Consider the following 25,471-nt stretch of genomic DNA (forward strand, 5'->3'; position numbering starts at 1 on the left):
CCTGTCCCAGCGACTCGGATAGTAAATCACTCACCTGGCATCTCTGGCAATGCCCAACCTTCCACCTTCTTAGAGGGAACCTGGATGACCTTCTCTGCGGCCCATGGCCCATCCTATAACAGAAAGATAACAGACGAGTTAGGGTCAGGAATCCCTTCAGATCACACACTTCTAGGTATACCACACCTGAGCCTGAATACATCGCCCACCTATTACAGGAAGCGGCAGCACCACCAATGTGACAGATGGTCACTACTGATCCTCTCCATCTCACCTTGGTCTTGAAGAAGCGGAACACAGAGCTGCCGAGAGCACACCCGACGAAGCCCTGGTCAGCATCAGGATTGTGCAGGAAGCGTACTTCCAGTGGGATCTGGCCGTCCTCCCCCAGGTCCAGACTCTGTATGCGGGTGTGTTTGGTCCAATCCCAGAAGTGCAACTGGCTCCCGTAGTGCCCTACAATACAGCAATGATAGCAAGTCTAGATTGGACAAGGGATCCTGTCTGGCTTTCCCAGGCCTGGAGTGTTTGGGGTGGGGTCCAGAAGTGGTGCAGGCCCCTTCCCATGCTCCTCTGTAAAAGGGAAAGCAGATTATAAAACCCCCATGAGTTGGAAAACCGTTCTCTTACCAGCCTGTACGTCTTCTATGTTGAAGCCTTTGCTGAACACCTTGGGGGCCCCCCATTCGGAGCTAACCATGATGTTGTGCCGGGGTTGGTACCAGAAATCATAGCCGAATCGTGCAGCCTGTCCCTCCGCTTCCCAGTTCCCTTTCACCTTAAACGTCTTTCCATCCAGCAACACAAAGCCACCTGAGATACAGAGCAGAGACCTGGTCACAGAGCGGGAACTAGAGCAAGTTCATGGGTGTCCCTGCTCCAGAAGACACCACGCTCCATGTGTGATACTCCACCTGCTACAGACTACAGTACCAGCATCTCTCCCAGAGCATCAGTGTCTCCCATGTGTATGCAGTGCCACGCTCCATGTGAGATACTCCACCTGCTACAGACTACAGTACCAGCATCCCTTCCAGAGCATCAGTGTCTCCCATGTGTATACAGTGCCACGCTCCATGTGTGACACTCCACATGCTACAGACTACAGTACCAGCATCCCTCCCAGAGCATCAGTGTCTCCCATGTGTATACAGTGCCACACTCCATGTGTGATACTCCACATGCTACAGACTACAGTACCAGCTTCCCTCCCAGAGCAGCAAGTAAAGGACAAAGGGGAGGTGAAAAACTTCTGCACTAGTCAAAAGGTCAATAAATGTTCTTTCTGATATAACAAACCCCATTAATACATATATTATAATATTAATTCACTTTCATATGTTTGGGGTGCTGCCATAAACAATAAATTGAGGACACAAAAATAGAGAAGATTGTCTCTTGGTTGGCGCACAAAAGGAAGAAGAAATCAATCTAAAATATAACTTTTAATGATAGTCAATTAAAATTGATGTGAAATATACATGGAAAAAATTAATAAAAGATACTGTATCTATTAAAATATATATATTCACTGTGTCATTTATTGTGTTTCCATTTATGGTAGTATTGTTATTTAAAGGATCCGGACCACTCTTGATAGTCTGAACATTTCCAATATAATTATGTAGATAGGGATCCAACAGATTGCTGCACTTTCTTGCAATTTTTGTACCTCTAAGATAAGAACCCGAGTTGAAGCTTATATGGGATGAGAGATTCCCTGTATTCCTATCTAACCCTAATTTAATTACCAGAGTATGATGCTGGCCGAACTGACATTAGGCAGTACTAAATTGATACCCTATTATAAATGATGGGTAGGCTAAGATATTTATCAACGCAGTAAATTGATCCATTCAAATCCCCTATCCACATTTTTAGAATGATTAATTTGTTACAGAAAAAGCGCCCTGTGATATATTAAGCTACACTTTTGGTGCAGTGCTATTATCCAATACCACCGCCCTGTGATTTCTCATATAGGGTTAATCCTTTCAAAGTCTCCTGTTAATATTACCAGGCTGATTTATTGAAAGAAAACAAACTAACATTTGGACCATACAATGTTGCGGTTCTCTTTTCCACTGCCCAAACACTAACTGTTTAATATAGTTAGTCCTCATCTGTTAGAGAAATTCATAAGTAAACTGGGACAGATTAGCATGTATAGTGTGCTCTCATTCAACTTCATGAGCGTATCACTAACAATGCATGCTTATATTGGCATGCTACCACTGTAATTAACTTTATGATTTAACCCCACTATATCGATCTTTAGTGAGAAGCCACTGAAATATGTTATGAATCACAAATTGATTGTCATGACATTTTCATACCAAACATATCATTTATTATAAGAAGGTTTTTCAAATTGTTAAATACTGCTGGATCAACAGTCTCTGTGTTTGAAATAGTCAGCTGCTCATAATTGCAGGGACTTATAATAAAGAATATTTGTATGTGGCTGCTTATCATGCACCTTCACTCATGTTCACAAACATCTTTTATCTGTATGGTATACTTTGGTAAGTACAATTAGCCCCGAGAGTAAATCCTATCCTAGATGTTTGTTCTAAAAAATGTCTTCAGGTGCTGGTGCCAAACGTATTTTAATTAGATAACTAGTAAAACCAGTCAGATCACCTATCACAGGTTCTCATACTAAGATAATCAGCTTGGTAGAATTGTGAAAATTTATCATAAAGTATAATAGCATATAGCTACTAATTTACACACATGCTGTCTTATCATCATGTGCCGTATGTGTGGTGCGGTATTAGTAATGTGATTAATTTCTCATATGTGTCTCACAGAATAGAAGCAGGGGACCACTGAGACATATGTAATAAATTCTCTCTAATACTAAGTTCATGCAGCCGCTTCTGTTGCGTGTATAATTTAATCACCGTCAGCGTATCCCTGCGGCAGCTGTTTGATACGAGTGGCCTGTATTACACTGATTCACATGAGCTCATTACTATGAGTGTCTGTACATACAACTGCTTCTATTACGTGTGTGTTTTAATCACCATCAGCATATTCCTATAGCGGCTATTAGTACGTGTATAGCATATATTATGCTGGTTCACATGGGCTCATTGCTGAGTATCTGTACACATTTCTGTTGCTGCACACATATATAGAGCTCTCTTCATTAATGATTCCCTCGACTCTCCTTATCTAACTAAATTAGTGGTCCTTCTGTACGAGTGATCCTAATCCTATTACATATAACTTAACTATTTTCCATTACATTAAATGATTTCAACATTTTACAGTGAATATAGCAGACAAATTCATGCGGCTCTGAAACGCCAACCAACGTGCACGTTTCACATCAGCTTTATCAGGGCAAACCCGATTGTCCTAACAAGGATAGCTATAAAGGGGAGATCAGCCAATCATTTCAAAGTATCTAAACACATGATCGCATACCACGTCATCCCTACCCGTGCTCCTACTATCACCATAATCAAGATGCACGATTTCTTATGCTGGACGTATTTGGTCCTAATAAACAAAGCTTAATACTTCAAAAAAAAAAACATACACAAATAAACATCACATATAGATTTAGAAGGTATATTACCGAGGTACATAACCTTAGTTCATAAGAATTTTGCAAATCTAATATAAAATAACAAAAATGTTTTGAATGTTTATTTTGAGAAATACTATTCACTGTATGCTATAATGAATGGACTCCCCATAATCAATATAATCTGATGTACTACAAAAAGAACAAATATAATTCTCATATATTTGATAACATTATGCAGACTGATAATCAGTCTGTACTAATACCACATAAATGTGCTTGTGTGATATGCATGAAATAAAGTGTGAATCTGTTGTGTATAGAATATTATATAAACATAATTTATATCAAAATTATAAAGGTGCGAGTGTAAGAAAAGAAGAAAAAAACAAATTAGTGAACTGTGAAAATAAATGACAGGAATATAGTGTGCATTCTGCACACACTATAATAGTGAAAAAGGTGATAATAAATAAGTGTGGGATTAAGTATTGACATCAATTCTAAAAATAAATTATATTAATAGATAACTATGCTTCTACATATACTCTATAAAAATAATTTTATAATAATAATCTTGGGGTTACTAGAAAAAAAGCCCCTACTCCTAATGTGTAATGAGTTATGTGTTCATTCTGTTCTCTGATAAGGAATAAAAAAATAACTGAATTATATATGTCCTCTTATGTGGTCATCAATTGACTAGGGGATGAAGGTAGGTTGTATCAAGTTAATAATATACAATAAATGTATGGAGTTTATTTTGTATTCGAATAATTCGTTAAAAAATCCCCTCATCCTTCCTGGATAGGTAAGTAGCTGTCAAGTCTTTCTAATCTTTTATGATGTCTCAAATTACCCCTCGAATGTATCTGTGAATGGGTGGATAGATACTCCAAATAGGAGACCATTTTGTCATCAATAAGAATTTTAAGTACATCTTGTCTCTCATGATAGTATCCCTCTAAGATATAGTGCTACCTAATGTAAATTCTATATGCACAGACAAGGTAAGTATTGGATATGCATATAGATAAGCACTAAATTAAATGGATAACATTCTCATATGGAGGGTTCCAGATAGTATTGGATATACACGTGAATGCGCTCTACAGGTAAGTAAGTGACTCTCTCATATAGAGAGTTCAAGGTGCATATAGTATCATAGCAATTTACCCTACATAGCTCCTGCCCTTACAAGAAGAGTAGGTAGCTATTTTCATTTAATCCTTTTGGATACTGGCAGCCCATCAAAAATATCATTTTACTCTCGAATCTGAGGAGATCTCCATCTATGTCCCCCCCCTCGGATATTTGATTCAAAATGCCTCATACCAAAGGCCTGGAGGCCCTGTGGGATCCCATTATGGAATTGCAGAAAGTGATAAGCTACTGGAGTCAAAGTTTTACATTTCAGTTTATCCTGTCTAGCGTTCCCGATACTGCCAATATGCTCCAACAATCTTACCTTTAAAGGCCTGATTGTTTTGCCAATATAAATCAGGTTGCAGGGGCATATCAATTCATATACCACCCCTGTTGTAGTGCAATCAATGTAACTATTGATCACACATTTTCTGCCATACTTGTCCCTATATTCTGTTTTGGGATCATGTATTGGCAGGCTTTACACTGTCTGCAACAAAAAGGATCCTTTCTTTTGATGTGGAGATTTCTTTAAAGATGGCAAATGACTTCTCACCAAAAAGTCCTTCAAATTACGCGATCTCCTCCAGCTAATTTGGACTTTATTCGGTAAGATCTCATTCAGATCATCATCTGTTTTTAGGAGAAGTTTGACTGAAAAGGCTAGTATCTATGTAGATCAATATCTACGACATTTTGTTTTAGCCCTACCTTCCTACGTCAGGGACACCATGGATGTTCTGAATCGAATTCAGAACATCACTGTGACCCCAGGTACTTGGCTAGCGACATATGATGTCGAGAGCCTGTACACCAGTATATATGCCCCCACCACCTGCCCCTATTGTCAAAAGAGGGTGTGCGCGCGCGCCTTTACAGCTGACCGGACACTTGGAAAATACGGTATCGGGGGAACATGCTGGACGATCTAGAATGCCTGACCGGTTAGTATGTTTGGATCTGTCGGCTGTAAACCTGTGCCTTAATACGTGCACTGTTTGGTGGCATAAATGACTGGAGTAGTCCTAGGATTTTTCAAAGCCACGTGGCATGACTACGCATAATGTGGATGCCACGCAGCGTACTGAAAATGACCTGGGAGGGGGTGGGGGGGGGGGGAGGAGGGGGTTTGGGGTGTAAGTTTATTTTGTTCTTTAGAGGCAGGGAACAGAATCTCACACCAGTTGTACAAGGTCAGTGTTAAAAACTTCTTGCCTCACTCCCAAAAATACCAGAACTGTCATACCAGGTCAAGGGGTGTAAGGACAGAAGAGTTATGTGAACATCCCATAATATGACTTTGTGTACATACCTGGCCTGTCTCTTCTATCCTCCCCCCCCCCCCCCTCCCCTTATTTACTGGATTAGTTACTTAGAAGCGAGTGATTAACTCATTAAATGTCCAGCAACAAGACAGTTAATACCCAACGGTGGCTGTTTGGAGTACCTGCTAGCTGGAATAAGTATGAGGGGTACTAACACAGGGTTCAAGGGAAAATGCTGCGCTACGAGTACTGCAATTATCTAATTTCCTGTGGTCTCTCGCCGCTCAGATGGCCGGATAAATCGCAAGATTTTAGGTTTTCTGATCCCTTTTCTTGTTATTACTTGAAGTTAATAGTGCATACCACAATTATGTGCCTTGCTTATTACACATTTCAGTATACATTAACCCTAGAGATATTTCACAATAACTCCCCAAATTGTATCAGTATCTCTGTGCCTCTTCAGAAATCACACGCCTGGAATGGCCCATGCTACATGTAATAAGTGTGGATCTAGATGTGTGATTGAAGTATTTTGTGAAAACTCTTCTTTGTGGAAGTTTAAACCACGTCACGACCGTCAGGTTGGCGTATCTGAGAGCAGGCTGCGGCAGAGTGTTGTGACAACTAGTAATAGTACAACCATTTCTCTATTCAGGTGCTAGTTTAAATGCCTCCGCCACTTGCCTGCCCCTCGTCATCCCAGCCAGACCTGTTGGGCTGGTGAATATTCAGAGGAGAAGGAGGAGAACTGTTGCTGTGTTTAGAGATTGTGTGTTTTCGCTCACAGCGCAAGTCACCCGAATTCTGCAATCACCCCCCGGGGTGGAGACATTTCCCGGTTCTCTCCCATGTGAAATAACTGGGGAAATGTGTCGGTCACAGTAGGGCATACGTGCCAAATTCGGCTGACCAGACACTTAAATACTGCATCGGAGGGACAATTCAGCAAGCTCCATCTTTTAGGATCGGTCAGCTGCATATATGAGACCATTATCTGTGTGATCCACTGATATTGAGCGGATCAGCCAGATAATCAGAGCGTGTATTCCCAACATAAGGTCATTACTTAGTATAAATAGTAACAATCCCACCATGTAATTTCTAGAATATTACTACCACGCACCTTTGCCATTCCCGGACGGGTCTCCCAAGGAACTGATCATGATCTCCCCACAGGCCAGGCAGTGAGAGGTGTGCATATTTGCCAGGCCGCACTTCTTCTGGATATCCTCAGCTTCCACCACCTGGAGAGCGGATGGCAGCTGTGTCAGATACTGCCCAGGAACACGTATCTAACCAGACACTTGCCGAGACTCGGCAAAGCAGGAATCTCACAGGTTTAGTGTAATACCCACCTTGTGGATGCGAGGGGCCAGCGGGTCGGTACCCACATCAACCACGTAGACCCGGGAAGAAATGAGACAGGGCAGGATCAGCCGGTCCCTAACTTGGGTGTGGTCCCCAAAGCAGCTGCTGCAGGTGTTCCAGCCCGAGTGGTGGAGCTCGTCGTTTGCGTTGGGCATCAGCAGACGGTGAATAACCTGGAACGGGATTTATTGGATTCAGTTTTACCACCTCTACCGGCATGCTATACCTTCCTACCAAAGTCTCCTTTCAGAAAACGATAATGTCTATATAGATAAACAATTCAGAGAGCGCATGGATGCAGAAAAAAGAATGACAATTTAATATAATATTGAACAATTAAAATGCAATATTGCTATAAATTAGAAACATATCATAAAAACCGCACTAATGGAAACCTCTGAACTACTAGTCAGAAATGTCTATAAGTCCAGATAAATAGTACAACTTTTGAGCTTGTTACTTACCTTCTGATGAAACCGACTTGCCCTATGTCGGAGAAACGCGTTAAGGTTCAGGGATTTTAACCGCACTTGTTGGAGCCCAGACTACTACAGCTTACAGCCGCAGCGCTGATCTTCACATCTGGAGTACTCAGCACCTTGCCGTCATTTAAGGTTCCCCCCTCCTCCTCCCTTATCCATTGGGACTCTCCGCTTCTAACAGCCTCATCTATACAGCCGCAACTGCCCAGGGGTTCTGGAAGCGTCAGGGCAATACATCTGCTCCGGTGAGATACCATCTTTGTCGGATAGCGGTGGGGGGTTTGCAGCCTAACCACAGGCTGTGGGAAGTACCAGTCTATTCTGCATGTTTAAACTAAAGAACTTCATCATCTCCGTTTAAGAGGATATAAGTGGACCTGCTACGGTTCTATTGTGGTATTTAAGCATTATCACCTGATTGGTGGGACATGGAACTTTGCTTCACCACTTTTATCCAGGATTTCTTCCCTTACCGGATTTATATGGACTTAGACATTTCTGACTAGTAGTTCAGATGTTTCCATTAGTGCGGTTTTTACGATATACGTTTCTAATTTATAGCAATATTGTATTTTAATTGTTCTATATTATATTAAATTGACATTTTTTCAGCATCCATGCGCTCTGAATTGTTTATCTATATAGACATTATCGTTTTGTGTTTTTTGGTGTTCAGAACACCGTATGAGAGCAGCTGTTATTTAAAATACAGGTGTACTAGATAATTTGAGTTTAATTAATGTTTAGGAGCGCCTGATACGTCCTTTTTGATTAAGGATTTTTTTGGTTCTCTTTTCAGAAAAGGATCTACTTCCCCCTGTAGAGTGCAAGCTCATGTTCTACATTCATGTAAGGGCAGGCGTGTGCAGCCGCTGCTCTAGAACCATTTCCCATTGCTGGAATATTGTATACAGCGCAGGACGTGTCAGGCAGCGAGCTATATATCATGATATACACGACGTGGCTTACCTGGGAGTACTGTGGCGATGAAGGGTCCACGTTCACAGTGGCCAAGTAGTCAGGTTTACCGTTACCGCTGTTGCGATAGATACAGGGCACATAAATGATTTTCTCACGGGGACCTGTGCATCAGAGACAGACCCATAAGGAAACGGCAAATTCTCAGAGACCCAGCCCCCACGCAGGCCACATAAACCCATGATAGAGGAAAAAGGCGGCTCATTTACAGGGCAGTATAATGCCATATTCCCCCCCCCCCTCCCCCCCACATTACAGTGCTCCTTGTTCCTTATCTCAGTTTTGTACCCGGGTACCCTAAGCATGTGTGTAGAGTGGCACAACATTGTAACCACACGTTCACCCATTATGCGCAGCACATGAAATACTACGCCACTAGCCATGCAGTACAGCCGCCATGACTGACGCACCAAGCTGTGAGGGGAGCCGCGGTCCCGGAATATTCTAGTTACTGACACTACGCCTCCCGCCACTCTACTGCAGTAATGTAAGCGAGCCCCCACAGCTGCAATTACTGCGCTGACGTTACCTTTCATGGCATCCAGAGGAGTCTTGTAGCCAGGGCCACATGATGATGATGATGAACACGTCGCTGTGGAGAAGGAGACAGTAAATATTAGTTGGTCCCAGGGCTGAGGTAAACAGGCAACACAACCATAAGCAGCGGGGTATTTATACAACAGCATATTCCCTGGTTTACACGTCGGCGTGATAGTGAGGCGCACACAGGCCGGGGGTGTCATTACCTGGTTACCTGTATCAGGGGCCCCATTTATCACTAAATATCTGCGGCAAATTCTCCAAAAACTCCCCTTTTGAGGGAGTCGCAAATATTAGTAAGACACCGGAACCTCAGATATCTGCTGCCATCCCACCGGATTACACGTCTAAAGATGGCGTTAGCCTGTTGTAGCCTACAGATCACTGCGCATGCGGTTAGCAACTCACAAATGTGTAGGTGTCCCTGCTACCACTGCGCGCACATTGCAGGGGCGGGGCTCCTTTTAGAGCCGATCATGCATGCCTTGTGCTGCAATCGCCAATATTGCGCCCAGATCACACAGCACGCCATTACTGATAAATAGACCCCTTAACTTTAGATCTGTTCCCCAGCATTGTCTGGTCCTCTCCTGAATGTCTGAGAGAACAGTGGGGCACTGGACATTCCCAATGGAGAAAGCGGGGGAAGTGACACGACACATACAGTATAGAGAGATAAAGTACCAGCCAATCAGCTCCTGTCTGTCATCTTTCAAGTACAGCCTGTATAGCAACAGTTAGGAGCTGACTGGTCACTACTTTATCTCTCCAAGGCTGGCTACATCTCGCCCCACTGAGAAAGGTCTGCAAAATCCTCCAAGACCTGTCTCCTGGACTCAGGGGGAGATGTATTAAGCAGTGAAGAAAGTGGAGAAGTTGTCCACGGCAACCAATCAGCATCCACATAACATTTATAATATACATACGATAAAAGCATAAAGAACAGCTCATTGGTTGCCATGGGCAACTTCTCCACATTTATCACCACTTAGTACATGTCCCCCTCAGTCTTCAAAATACTTGGTTTCTTTTCTTTATTAACAATTAACAGCAAATTCAGTGACTTCTCCAATCACAGACAAATAAGACCACGATTACCACAGAGTCTTCTCCTATAGCATCCTATGAAGACATTTCTGTGGCATACACGTTTTTGGGGTGTATAAGCAAATATTAAGTATCACCCCAATGTATGAAGGATATCTGCTGAAGTCTCTCCATTACCAACAGCAGCAGACCCCATAGGATTCTATGGTGGAACCCTCCCTGGAAATGACCATACACCACCTCTATGCCAGCCTTGATGCAGGAAGGCATGAGGCAGGTGGTGGGGTAATAGGGTGTAGCGGGGCGTAGTCACATACGTTCAGTGCAGAACTCCTCACAGAGTCAGGTGTACGAGTACATGTGCCCCATTACCAGCAGAACCGCTGTCACCTACAGGGCTGATACAAGTCTGAACTGATGCTGAGGGCGAGAACAGTGTGGATAGGGTGCAGCTGAGGACAGGGGAATGCAGGAGCACCTGCCCTACCTCCACATCACACCTTCACAAGATCAGCCAACCATCCACACCTCCCACCCCCAGGGGGATGTAGTCATGTGACCAGCACCACCTCTGTACCTGTCCTACCTCCGCATCACACCTTCACAAGATCAGCCAACCATCCACACCTCCCACCCCCAGGGGGATGTAGTCATGTGACCAGCACCACCTCTATACCTGACCTTTACCCCCCCCACCAATTTCTTACCCCCACACACACTTAATCCATGCCAGTACCTGTATACCCCACTGCCATATAGCCTCCTACACAGGACCAGCGCCACCTCTATACCTGACCTTTACCCTCCTCTCCCATCACCCCAATTCCTTACCCCCAGATACACTCATAATACATGCCAGTATCCCAATTACAATGACTGGCAGAAATAGTGTTAGCGATAGTCCTATGGGCAGGGACGACTACCATTAGGCAGCTTTAGGCGGCTGCCTAGGGGCGCCACTGAATTCATCTAGCAAAAAACTAAAGGGTGTCTTTGTATGTGGCCTCCTTTTACACTGCGCTGGCTGCTGCGGGTCTAATCAAGTGCAGCTAGCACTATCAGGCTGTACCACAGTGTCTCAGCACTTCCTCTGTGCATTGGTTTATCAATTCTGATAAAGGCTTACATCTTAGTATATATTTCCTTTGAATTTTTTTATGGACCTTTTTTAAATACTGGCTGGTATTTGTGATGTGATTTTTATTGTAGTAAGTTTAATGAATTTTTTGTGTAAAAATAAAATTTTTTTTTTTTTTAAATTTTCAAAGAAGCGCTGTTTTTTTGTATTTATATTATGGAGAACGCGCTAATACACGATAACAGGAACTTTTAGCCGATATCTTACGGCAAGTCATACTTATCAGATAAAGTGGATTCTTGCCGCGTTATCGCTGCTTGGGTATAACGCTCATGCCTACACAAAAACAAGCCGATGCCCCGATTACTGGCATAGTGGGCACCTAAATTAATTCCCTCCTGAGGGAGCAGAAGCCAGCCAAGAATCCAGGCTAAGCCGGACGTACAATAGGATGTCGCCTCACCCAGAACCCTCTCCAAGTGCCCGTTTTCTCAGTTTATAGAACAATGGCCACCTCACGGAGAGATACAGTAAGATGGTTCTAGCACCTGCTTTATGGGTCACTGACGTTACACCATGAGGAGTTATGCGATGGCTGCGTATTATGTAATGTACACAGATCATGCAACAGGAAACCCCCCCATGTCACACTGCTAACCACACTCCTGTAGCCTTTCATGTTGCTGTATCAGGACTGGATGCAGCAAGAGGTGGGCACTGGTTACCAGCTCTGCTTACACTGGCACCCTGCCTGGTGCACAACAGTACTGTCGTTGTGCCAACATCTGCCCAATTACATACAAGCTTCGCAATTAAACCAAAATGTTTCTGCCACTGACACTGGATTTTGCAGCAGGCGACCGTGGCTTACATTAACATCCACCCCGTCTGCCATCACACTGCAGCCATTTCTGTGGCCTCGGTGACAGCAGGTTTAGGTAGATAATGAACAGACCAGAGGCTGCTGCGGAGCTGGCAGCAAGGGTTGGCTGCAGGTTCCTGGCTCCAGAGCAGTTTGTTAAGTGGATGTCCCACAGTGATGAATGATTTCTTATGGAGACAGATGTTACAAAGGACATGCTCAGAGCAAGATGGAGGCAGCCTGGTCTCCACATATCAGTGTAAACCTGCGAGTACACGCCGACACTGGTTTGGTGCCCATTCCATGCAGACGCACACACGGACGGATGATCGCTGTAGCATAAGGTAGTAATCCGGCGTGCGGTAAGAGTGACTGCAGATGCATTGGGCTCAGGCCCTCATACACATGTTGTAGGGAAGATATTAGAGTGCAGCAGTCTGTACAAGGCCTGTTACCGTCATTTAGGAAGGTGATGAAATCACAATAAGTAAATACATAATTCAGACCTGATCGCTGTTGTGTGAATTCACAAGGCGGGTGATTATCAATCGCCTGTGCGTGCGTATGGATCGTAGTGCGCAGGCGCAAAGTATTTATGCCAAAAAAAATCAGCAACTTCTCATCACTAGGTGAGCACAGGCTGTCTGACAGGAAACGGGCATTTGGGGGTGGTAAGTGGCCGTTCTCTGGGAGTGTCAGAAAAACCACAGGTGTCCCCAAGTGTTATCAGGGCAGGTGTGCGACACTTCCACACAACCCACCCATCCTTATCAGCGTGCCCTTAACGCCCTAATCTCCCTGGCAGCACACACTGGCTGAGGAATACCATCCCATCACAACTCCCAGAAACTATAACGAAGCAGCAAAGGATTCACCAACTTTCCCAAGATGGGTAACAAATGACCAGTCTCCCCGTCATTCAGCTAAGGAACACAGGAACGGTCACACGCGTGTAAGAGGGGTCACAGCAGGGTGCTGCAGATCCCGGACTTACAGACTCTCTGCCAGTTACTGTACACAGATACTCAAGGCTGGGATTTGGCAAACAGCAGCGAGTCTGGCTATAGGCCTAGGAGGAGTTATGGGTTGGGTGCACGTCTAGTACAGGGGGTTATGTAACAGGAGTCTCCTGGGGGAGCATTATACCACTGCAACACCCCCTCTTCCCCCACCACTGGGACAAACAGCTCTGGCCTGGGAATTAACTACTCAGAACGTTGTTCATATCACTGTACTGAGGCCAGAAGTGAGATCAGGGGAAATAATAATAAAGAAAGTGCTGGAGCACGGTGACAGGTAAGCAGGGAAAGCACACTCACTTCTCCGTCACTCCAGGTAGGTCATAAGCCTGAGATAGGCCGACCAGATCATCCCTTTAACCTGGGACACAGCTTCTGGGGCTGCTGACTACAAGCCTGCATTTCACCTGATTGTAAGCAGCCACAGAACCTGTGTAATCCATGAGTGTCCAGGATAAAAGGAGAATATGGTCAGCCTGCCTGAGACACACGGACAGTAATACATAACATATCCTATTATCTCCCACTCACCCATCCCAGGGGATAATATCACACCTCTTACACCTGCAGCCACACCGGGCTGACAACAGAGGACAATAGCTCAGCTACACAGGATAAGAGACAAGTAACTCAGTAAGTGCTGCCTGCCAACTGTGATACAGAAATTATATTACATTATATATATATATATTACGTACCTGCCAACATGACTTATTCCAAGAGACACAACACGTTGCTCCTGGGATCCCCTCCTGCTGTATGATTGCCAGAACTTGGGCTGAGACACCTTTTTTATCAGGTAACCAGTTCCCCACACAGGTGATGGCAATCCTACAGTAAGAGGGAAGTCCTGGAGCAGAGTATTGCTCCCTCCTGGAGAGGGTCAGGTTGGGAGGTATGGAATAATGAGTGACATCCAGGGGGAGCAGTCAGTGCCTAGAGAGGTCTCACCCATTCTCCTGTGGTCTCTTGGTGCAGGTCTGTCTGGGCTGCAGTCTCTGCTGAGAATCTGAACTGTGCAGCAGCTTTTACATGCTGTAGGGCAGGGCTGGCCAAACCTGTCCTCGAGATCTACCAACAGTTCATGTTTTCCAGGCTTCCTGGAGATCTGTAGAATTGTCAGTTAGGAATGAATGCAGCACATCTTAATTAGTAATGACTACACCTGTGCACCAGAGAGGTGATCTGGAAAATGTGAACTGTTGGTAGATCTCGAGGACTGGTTTGGCCAGCTCTGCTGTAAGGGAAGGACATGGGGAGGGTGGAGGGAGGGTCAGATATAGGAGGGCATACCCTCCAACATGACCCGCCCCACTAGGCACAAAATGCTCTGTTTCTGGACTTCCCTCTTAATTTATTATTGCCATCACCTGTGAAGAAACAGCTTTCTTATCATTTAACTAGTTCAACACAGGTGATGGAAATCATAAATTAAGAGGGAAGTACAGGAACAGAGAATTTTGTACCTAGTGGGGGGGGGGGGGGGGGGCATGTTGGAGGGTCTGGGAGGGGGTGCAGACTAGGACCCCTTTTCCACTAGCTCTTTTAAACACGGGTAAATGCGCGGGGGCGCGCATTTACCCGTGTTTTTCCCTAGTGGAAACGGGTCCCCCAGCAAATTCCCGGATCAAGTGATCCGGGAATCCTACCCTGGTAGCTAGCCGGGTTAAACACGTGTTCAACCCGGCTAGCTGTCTAGTGTGAACGGGAGCCGTGTCAAGGCGACACGGCTCCCATTCACAGTGCATAGGGAGGGCAGCACTGGGAGATCATGTGATCTCCCAGCGCCGCCCCTGCCGCGTCACTAGCGCGTTTGGTGAGCGCTGTCTGCAGACGACACGGCTGCGACCCGTGCTACGCTAGTGGAAAAGGGGTATAGGACACCATATAGGACACAGGCAGTCCCGTCACACACTGGCGACAGAGTCTGGTGGCCATTGCTGCCTCCTCCTGGCAGAGTAATAGTACTACATGCAACCTCACAGCCCACTCTCCTGTATGACCCTATGTAACGGAATGCGGCCAATTTACCTACAATCAAAATCCCGACAATCAATGACCGACAGTCAAAATCCCAACAAGGTCAACATAGCGACATTTAAAATAACAGAATTTAAAATGTTGACAGGTCAAAAAGTCGACATGAGTTTTTTATGAATTTTTTTTATTGAAACCGAGTTGTTCATACTTTACCATCCCAGTGGACCTGGAGGGGGAATATAATAGTGTGCCGAGCGCAGCGAGCCATGCGGGGGACGCGGTACAATTATATGGTGCCCATGTCGACATACACCGCCTCCCCCCAAAAAATATAGTCATGCCATGCTCTCCATTTCACCATTGGGGAGGAGGCTGCAGAAGAGTAAGGCATGAACTCAGTTTCCATAGTAAAATGGAATTGAATTTTGTTGGTGACTAGTGATAGAGGAGGGGGAGAAGCTTGTTTCCAACTTTGGGCCAATGCAGCCCTGGCAGCTATACAAATATGCCCCACCAGATATCTCTGATGAGGTGGTATCTCAGCAGGAAAAATGTGGAGCAGGGCCATGGCCGGAGAGGGGGTGAGGGACAGGTGTAAGACCGAATTAATCAAAGCAAATATCTCGCTCCAGAAATGTCGAAGGGAAGGACAGGACCAGAAAATATGGAAAATATGGCCTACTTCCCCACAGTTACGCCAGCAATATTTGGAACAAGACTGCCAGAATGAGTGTAGCCTATCTGGTGTTAAATATAGTCTATTAAGGAGTTTGATATGAAATCCGTGTGATTCAAGCACTTAGACATTCGGTAAGAAGAAATAAAAATGTATTCCCATTGGGCTTCAGATAGGGGAAGATCCAAGTCTTGTTCCCATTTCAGCTGCGCATTAGACTTTGTAGTAATAAGCAAGCTGACAAGTGTCCTATAACAAAACGAGATGTCCCCTCTGGAGCCACACAGAGATACACGTGTTAAGACAACCTGGGATAACGGGTTCGGGGGAGCCACCTGTCTAGGCAAACCTTTGTACCAGTGGTGAATTTGGAAATAATGCAATAATTCTCCACTGGGGAGATTATATCGAGACTGGAGTTGAGAAAACTATAGCATAACATTACCATCCATAAGGTCCCCCAAGACAGTCAAACCACAAACAAACCAGGTAGAGAGATTTAAATTAGGGATTAGTTTAGCTATGGCTCGTAGTGAGATAGTAGAATATGGAAATTGATGTCCAGGCAGGCGAGTCACCAATTTATCCCAGATGTGTTAAAGATGTTCTAGTGGCGGGGAGGAGGGACAATAAGCGGGGTATAGAGTTTGGGTGTATCTTAAAAAGGTCTTCTATGGGAAGGTCCAAACTCCCAGTACGTTCAAGAGATACCCATCCCACTACAGGCGCCCCACTCAACCAGTATTTAAACTGGGCCAGCACACATGCCTCCTGGTAAAGGACCAGGTCGGGCATATCTAGCCCTCCCTTTCTACGAGGGAGAATCATTTTGGACCGAGCCAATCGGGGTGGCCGTGCCTTCCAGACATAGCGTAGCATTATAGCACGACATCTATCAAGGTACGTTTTAGGGAAAAGAAAAGGTATGGTTCGGTATAAGTACATGAGTTTAGGTAAGAGAGTCATTTTGAAGGCTGCTAGGCGGCCAATCCACGAAATATCATAAGATAGCCAGTACTTAGTCAGGTCTACAAAACTATTAATGAATGGAGGTAATAAATGTCGGTATTTTGACTTTGTGGGGATTTTGACTGTAGGTATTTGATAGTGATCCCGTTGTAACAGCTATAACTCCTCCTCCTGTGTCTCCATCACATTAAAGGGGGATATCCTGCAGAGACCGCTCACACTGATCCCACTACTGTGCGTGATAACCCCACAGTGTAATACCCCCATTCCCCTCAGCGATGGCAGTAATACCCCCATTCTCCTGATTGCAGTAATACCCTCATTCTCCTCAGCGATGGCAGTAATACCCCCATTCCCCTCAGTGATTGCATTAATACCCCCATTCTCCTGATTGCAGTAATACCCTCATTCTCCTCAGCGATGGCAGTAATACCCCCATTCTCCTCAGTGATAGTAGTAATACCCCCATTCTCCTCAGTGATGGCAGTAATACCCCCATTCTCCTCAGTGATGGCAGTAATACCCCCATTCTCCTCAGTGATAGTAGTAATACCCCACTCTCCTCAGTGATAGTAGTAAAACCCCCCATTCTCCTCAGTGATAGTAGTAATACCCCCATTCTCCTCAGTGATAGTAGTAATACCCCCATTCTCCTCAGTCATAGTAGTAATATCCCCATTCTCCTCAGTGATGGCAGTAATACCCCCATTCTCCTCAGTGATAGTAGTAATACCCCACTCTCCTCAGTGTTAGTAGTAATACCCCCCATTCTCCTCAGTGATAGCAGTAATACCCCCATTCTCCTCAGTGATATTAGTAATACCCCCATTCTCTTCAGTGATAGTAATACCCATATTCTCCTCAGTGATGGCAGTAATATCCCCCATTCTCCTCAGTGATAGTAGTAATACCCCCATTCTCCTCAGTGATATTAGTAATACCCCCATTCTCTTCAGTGATAGTAATACCCATATTCTCCTCAGTGATGGCAGTAATATCCCCCATTCTCCTCAGTCATAGTAGTAATACCCCCATTCTTCTCAGTGATAGTAGTAATACCCCCATTCTCCTCAGTCCCCTCAGTAATAGTAGTAATACCCCCATTCTCCTCAGTGATAGTAGTAATAACCCACCCCACCCCCATTCTCCTCAGTGATATTAGTAATACCCCCATTCTCTTCAGTGATAGTAATACCCATGGCCCTCATTCTGAGTTGATCGCAGCAGCAAGAAAGTTAGCAATTGGGCAAAACCATGTGCACTGCAGGGGAAGCAGATATATCATGTGCAGAGAGAGTTAGATTTGGGTGGGTTATTTTGTTTCTGTGCAGGGTAAATACTGGCTGCTTTATTTTTACACTGCAAATTAGATTGCAGATTGAACACACCCCACCCAAATCTAACTCTCTCTACACATGTTATATCTACCCCTCCTGCAGTGCACATGGTTTTGCCCAATTGCTAACTTTCTTGCTGCTGCGATCAACTCAGAATGAGGGCCCATATTCTCCTCAGTGATGGCAGTAATATCCCCCATTCTCCTCAGTGATAGTAGTAATACCCCCATTCTCCTCAGTCATAGTAGTAATACCCCCATTCTCCTCAGTCCCCTCAGTAATAGTAGTAATAACCCCATTCTCCTCAGTGATAGTAGTAATAACCCACCCCACCCCCATTCTCCTCAGTGAAAGTAGTAATACCCCCATTCCCCTCAGTGATAGTAGTAATACCCCCATTCTCCTCAGTCCCCTCAGTAATAGTAGTAATATCCCCATTCTCCTCAGTAATAGTAGTAATACCCCCATTCTCCTCAGTGATAGTAGTAATACCCCAATTCTCCTCAGTGATAGTAGTAATACCCCCATTCTCCTCAGTGATTGTAGTAATACCCTAATTCTCCTGAGTCCCCTCAGTGATAGTAGTAATACCCCCATTCTCCTCAGTGATAGTAGTAATACCCTCATTCTCCTCAGTGATAGTAGTAATACCCCCATTCTCCTCAGTGATAGTAGTAATACCCCCATTCTCCTAGTAATACCCCCATTCTCCTCAGTGATAGTAGTAATACCCTCATTCTCCTCAGTGATAGTAGTAATACCCCCATTCTCCTCAGTGATAGTAGTAATACCCTCATTCTCCTCAGTGATAGTAGCAATACCCCCATTCTCCTGAGTCCCCTCAGTGATAGTAGTAATACCCCCATTCTCCTCAGTGATAGTAGTAATACCCCCATTCTCCTCAGTGATAGTAGTAATACCCTCATTCTCCTCAGTGATAGTAGTAATACCCCCATTCTCCTCAGTCCCCTCAGTTATAGTAGTAATACCCCCATTCTCCTCAGTGATAGTAGTAATACCCTCATTCTCCTCAGTGATAGTAGTAATACCCCCATTCTCCTCAGTCCCCTCAGTTATTGCAGTAATACCCCCATTCTCCTCAGTGATAGTAGTAATACCCTCATTCTCCTCAGTGATAGTAGTAATACCCCCATTCTCCTGAGTCCCCTCAGTGATAGTAGTAATACCCCCATTCTCCTTAGTGATAGTAGTAATACCCCCATTCTCCTCAGTGATAGTAGTAATACCCCCATTCTCCTCAGTGATAGTAGTAATACCCTCATTCTCCTCAGTGATAGTAGTAATACCCCCATTCTACTCAGTGATAGTAGTAATACCCCCATTCTCCTCAGTGATAGTAGAAATACCCTCATTCTCCTCAGTGATAGTAGTAATACCCCCATTCTCCTCAGTGATGGCAGTAATACCCCCATTCCCCTCGGCGATGGCAGTAATACCCCCATTCTCCTGATTGCAGTAATATCCTCATTCTCCTCAGCAATGGCAGTAATACCCCCATTCTCCTCAGTGATAGTAGTAATACCCCCATTCTCCTCAGTGATGGCAGTAATACCCCCATTCTCCTCAGTGATGGCAGTAATACCCCCATTCTCCTCAGTGATAGTAGTAATACTCCCATTCTCCTCAGTGATAGTAGTAATACCCCCATTCTCCTCAGTGATTGCAGTAATACCCCCATTCTTCTCAGTGATGGCAGTAATACCCCCATTCTCCTCAGTGATAGTAGTAATACCCCACTCTCCTCAGTGATAGTAGTAATACCCCCCATTCTCCTCAGTGATAGTAGTAATACCCCCATTCTCCTCAGTGATAGTAGTAATACCCCCCATTCTCCTCAGTGATAGTAGTAATACCCCACTCTCCTCAGTGATAGTAGTAATACCCCCCATTCTCCTCAGTGATAGTAATAATATACCCCCATTCTCCTCAGTGATAGTAGTAATACCCCCCATTCTCCTCAGTCATAGTAGCAATATCCCCATACTCCTCAGTGATGGCAGTAATACCCCCATTCTCCTCAGTGATAGTAGTAATACCCCACTCTCCTCAGTGATAGTAGTAATACCCCCATTCTCCTCAGTGATAGCAGTAATACCCCCATTCTCCTCAGTGATATTAGTAATACCCCCATTCTCTTCAGTGATAGTAATACCCATATTCTCCTCAGTGATAGTAGTAATACCCCCATTCTCCTCAGTCATAGTAGTAATACCCCCATTCTTCTCAGTGATAGTAGTAATACCCCCATTCTCCTCAGTCCCCTCAGTAATAGTAGTAATACCCCCATTCTCCTCAATGATAGTAGTAATACCCCCATTCTCCTCAGTGATAGTAGTAATACCCCCATTCTCCTCAGTAATAGTAGTAATACCCCCATTCTCTTCAGTGATAGTAGTAATACCCCAATTCTCCTCAGTGATAGTAGTAATACCCCCATTCTCCTCAGTGATAGTAGTAATACCCCCATTCTCCTCAGTGATAGTAGTAATACCCCCATTCTCCTGAGTCCCCTGGTGATAGTAGTAATACCCCCATTCTCCTCAGTGATAGTAGTAATACCCTCATTCTCCTCAGTGATAGTAGTAATACCCCCATTCTCCTCAGTGATAGTAGTAATACCCTCATTCTCCTTAGTGATAGTAGTAATACCCCCATTCTCCTCAGTACCCTCATTTATAGTAGTAATACCCCCATTTTCCTCAGTGATAGTAGTAATACCCTCATTCTCCTCAGTGATAGTAGTAATACCCCCATTCTCCTCAGTCCCCTCAGTTATAGTAGTAATACCCCCATTCTCCTCAGTGATAGTAGTAATACCCCCATTCTCCTCAGTCCCCTCAGTGATTGCAGTAATACCCCCATTCTCCTCAGTGATAATAAGATTTTACTTACCGATAAATCTATTTCTCATAGTCCGTAGTGGATGCTGGGGACTCCGTCAGGACCATGGGGATTAGCGGCTCCGCAGGAGACAGGGCACAAAAAGTAAGCTTTTAGTATCACATGGTGTGTACTGGCTCCTCCCCCCATGACCCTCCTCCAAGCCTCAGTTAGGTACTGTGCCCGGACGAGCGTACACAATAAGGAAGGATCTTGAATCCCGGGTAAGACTCATACCAGCCACACCAATCACACCGTACAACTTGTGATTTGAACCCAGTTAACAGTATGATAACAACGAAGGAGCCTCTGAAAAGATGGCCCACAACAATAATAATAACCCGATTTTTGTAACAATAATTATGTACAAGTAATGCAGACAATCCGCACTTGGGATGGGCGCCCAGCATCCACTACGGACTATGAGAAATAGATTTATCGGTAAGTAAAATCTTATTTTCTCTAACGTCCTAGTGGATGCTGGGGACTCCGTCAGGACCATGGGGATTATACCAAAGCTCCCAAACGGGCGGGAGAGTGCGGATGACTCTGCAGCACCGAATGAGAGAACCCCAGGTCCTCCTCAGCCAGGGTATCAAATTTGTAGAATTTTACAAACGTGTTCCCCCCTGACCACGTAGCTGCTCGGCAAAGTTGCAAAGCCGAGACCCCTCGGGCAGCCGCCCAAGATGAGCCCACCTTCCTTGTGGAATGGGCATTTACAGATTTTGGCTGTGGCAGGCCTGCCACAGAATGTGCAAGCTGAATTGTACTACAAATCCAACGAGCAATAGTCTGCTTAGAAGCAGGAGCACCCAGCTTTTTGGGTGCATACAATATAAACAGCAAGTCAGACTTTCTGACTCCAGCCGTCCTGGAATTATATATATATATATATATATATATATTTTCAGGGCCCTGACAACGTCTAGCAACTTGGAGTCCTCCAAGTCCCTAGTAGCTGCAGGCACCACAATAGGTTGTTTCAGGTGAAACGCTGACACCACCTTAGGAAGAAACTGGGGACGAGTCCGCAGTTCTGCCCTGTCCGAATGGAAAATCAAATATGGGCTTTTGTAAGACAAAGCCGCCAATTCTGACAATCGCCTGGCCGAGGCCAGGGCCAACAGCATGGTCACTTTCCAAGTGAGATATTTCAAATCCACAGATTTGAGCGGTTCAAACCAATATGATTTGAGGAATCCCAACACTACGTTGAGATCCCACGGTGCCACTGGAGGCACAAAAGGGGCTGTATATGCAATACTCCCTTGACAAATGTCTGGACTTCAGGAACTGAAGCCAATTCTTTCTGGAAGAAAATCTACAGGGCCGAAACTTGAACCTTAATGGACCCCAATTTGAGGCTCATAGACACTCCTGTTTGCAGGAAGTGCAGAAATCGACCTAGTTGAAATTTCTTCGTGGGGCCTTCCTGGCCTCACCCACGCAACATATTTTCACCACATGTGGTGATAACGTTGTGCGGTCACCTCCTTCCTGGCTTTGACCAGGGTAGGTATGACCTCTTCCGGAATGCCTTTTCCCTTAGGATCCGGCGTTCAACCGCCATGCCGTCAAACGCAGCCGCGGTAAGTCTTGGAACAGACATGGTACTTGCTGAAGCAAGTCCCTTCTTAGCTCCCGAGGCCATTAGTCCTCTGTGATCATCTCTTGAAATTCCGGGTACCAAGTCCCTCTTGGCCAATCCGGAGCCACGAGTATAATTCTTACTCCTCTACGTCTCATAATTCTCAATACCTTGGTTATGAGAAGCAGAGGAGGGAACCCATACACCGACTGTTACACCCACGGTGTTACCAGGACATCCACAGCTATCGCCTGAAGGTCTCGTGACCTGGCGCAATACCTGTCCCGTTTTTTGTTCGGGCGGGACGCCATCATGTCCACCTTTGGTCTTTCCCAACGGTTCACAATCATGCGGAAAACTTCCCGATGAAGTTCCCACTCTCCCGGGTGGAGGTCGTGCCTGCTGAGGAAGTCTGCTTCCCAGTCGTCCACTCCCGGAATGAACACTGCTGACAGTGCTATCACATGATTTTCCGCCTAGCGAAAAATCCTTGCAGTTTTGCCACTGCCCTCCTGCTTCTTGTGCCGCCCTTTCTGTTTACGTGGGCGACTGCCGTGATGTTATCCCACTGGATCAATACCGGCTGACCTTGAAGCAGAGGTCTTGCTAAGTTTAGAGCATTATAAATTTGCTCTTAGCTCCAGTATATTATTTATGTGGAGAGAATTCTCCAGACTTGATCACACTCCCTGGAAATTTTTTCCCTGTGTGACTGCTCCCCAGCCTCTCAGGCTAGCCTCCGTGGTCACCAGCATCCAATCCTGAATGCCGAATCTGCGGCCCTCTAGAAGATGAGCACTCTGTAATCACCACAGGAGAGATACCCTTGTCCTTGGATATAGGGTTATCCCCTGATGCATCTGAAGATGCGATCCGGACCATTTGTCCAGCAGATCCCACTGAAGAGTTCTTGCGTGAAATCTGCCGAATGGAATCGCTTCGTAATAAGCCACCATTTTTACCAGGACTCTTGTGCAATGATGCACTGACACTTTTCCTGGTTTTAGGAGGATCCCGATTAGCTCGGATAACTCCCTGGCTTTCTCCTCTGGGAGAAACACCTTTTTCTGGACTGTGTCCAGAATCATCCCTAGGACCAGCAGACGTGTCGTTGGAACAACTGCGGTTTTGGAATATTTAGAATCCACCCGTGTTGTCGTAGAACTACTTGAGATAGTGCTACTCCGACCTCCAACTGTTCTCTGGACCTTGTTCTTATCAGGAGGTCGTCCATTTTCTTTGAAGACGAATCCTCATTTCGGTCATTACCTTGGTAAAGACCCGGGGTGCCGTGGACAATCCAACGGCATCGTCTGAAACTGATAGTGACAGTTCTGTACCACGAACCTGAGGTACCCTCGGTGAGAAAAGCAAATTTTGGGACATGGAGGTAAGCATCCCTGATGTCCCGGGACACCATATAGTCCCCTTCTTCCCGGTTCGCTATCACTGCTCTGAGTGACTCCATCTGGATTTGAACTTTTTTAAGTGTTCAAATATTTCAGATTTAGAATAGGTCTCACCTAGCCTTCTGGCTTCAGTACCACCATATAATGTGGAATAATACCCCTTTCCTTGTTGTAGGAGGGGTAATTTTATTATCACCTGCTGGGAATACAGCTTGTGAATTGTTTTCAATACTGCCTCCCTGTCGGAGGGAGACATTGGTACAGCAGACTACAGGAAACTGCGAGGAGGAAAGGTCTCGACATTCCAATCTGTACCCCTTGGATACTACTTGTAGGATCCAGGGGTCCTGTACGGTCCCAGCGTCATGCTGAGAACTTGGTAGAAGCGTTGGAGGGCTTCTGTTCCTGGGAATGGGCTGCCTGCTGCAGTCTTCTTCCCTTTCCTCTATCCCTGGACAGATATGACTCTTATAGGGACGAAAGGACTGAGGCTGAAAAGATGGTGTCTTTTTCTGCAGAGATGTGACTTAGGGTAAAAAACGGTGGATTTTCCAGCAGTTGCCGTGGCCACCAGGTCCCATGGACCGACCCCAAATAACTCCTCCCCTTTATACGGCAATACATCTTTGTGCCGTTTGGAATCTGCATCACCTGACCACTGTCGTGTCCATAAACATCTTCTTGCAGATATGGACATCGCATTTACTCTTGATGCCAGAGTGCAAATATCCCTCTGCGCATCTCGCATATATAGAAATGCATCCTTTAAATGCTCTATAGTCAATAAAATACTGTCCCTGTCAAGGGTATCAATATTTTTAGTCAGGGAATCCGACCAAGCCACCTCAGCTCTGCACATCCAGGCTGAGGCGATCGCTGGTCGCAGTATAACACCAGCATGTGTGTGTATACTTTTTAGGATATTTTCCAGCCTCCTATCAGCTGGCTCCTTAAGTACGGCCCTATCTGTAGATGGTACCGCCACTTGTCACACACTTCATTTAATTTATCTGATTCAGGAAAAACTACAGGTAGTTTTTTCACATCCCACATAATACCCTTTTTTGTGGTACTTGTAGTATCAGAAATATGTAACACCTCCTTCATTGCCCTTAACGTGTGGCCCTAAAGGAAAATACGTTTGTTTCTTCACCGTCGACACTGAAATCAGTGTCCGTGTCTGGGTCTGTGTCGACCGACTGAGGTAAATGGGCGTTTTACAGCCCCTGACGGTGTTTGAGACGCCTGGACAGGTACTAATTTGTTCGCCGGCCGTCTCATG

General features: G+C 45.2%; 1 protein-coding gene across 6 annotated transcripts in view; it reads right to left on the reverse strand.

Moving 5' to 3' along the window:
• Window positions 1-25,471, reverse strand: part of SELENBP1 (selenium binding protein 1) — a 171,267-nt gene that overhangs the window by 144,115 nt on the left and 1,681 nt on the right. For 3 of the 6 annotated variants that reach the window (XM_063946665.1, XM_063946662.1, XM_063946666.1), the window contains exons 1-5: window positions 14,025-14,128; window positions 9,310-9,372; window positions 8,772-8,884; window positions 7,308-7,493; window positions 7,076-7,196 (exon numbers count right to left, since the gene is read on the reverse strand). In XM_063946665.1, the coding sequence (XP_063802735.1) occupies window positions 7,076-7,196; window positions 7,308-7,493; window positions 8,772-8,884; window positions 9,310-9,372; window positions 14,025-14,034 (493 nt within the window). In that variant the 5' untranslated portion in view covers window positions 14,035-14,128. Of the gene's footprint in view, window positions 1-34; window positions 114-274; window positions 457-630; window positions 814-7,075; window positions 7,197-7,307; window positions 7,494-8,771; window positions 8,885-9,309; window positions 9,373-14,024; window positions 14,129-14,277; window positions 14,461-25,471 lie in introns of those variants that run through there. The other 3 variants (XM_063946672.1, XM_063946663.1, XM_063946664.1) reach the window with 3 other exon arrangements.

The sequence above is a fragment of the Pseudophryne corroboree genome, chromosome 12 (genome assembly GCF_028390025.1).
Source record: "Pseudophryne corroboree isolate aPseCor3 chromosome 12, aPseCor3.hap2, whole genome shotgun sequence".
In the NCBI taxonomy this organism is placed as follows: Eukaryota; Metazoa; Chordata; class Amphibia; order Anura; family Myobatrachidae; genus Pseudophryne; species Pseudophryne corroboree.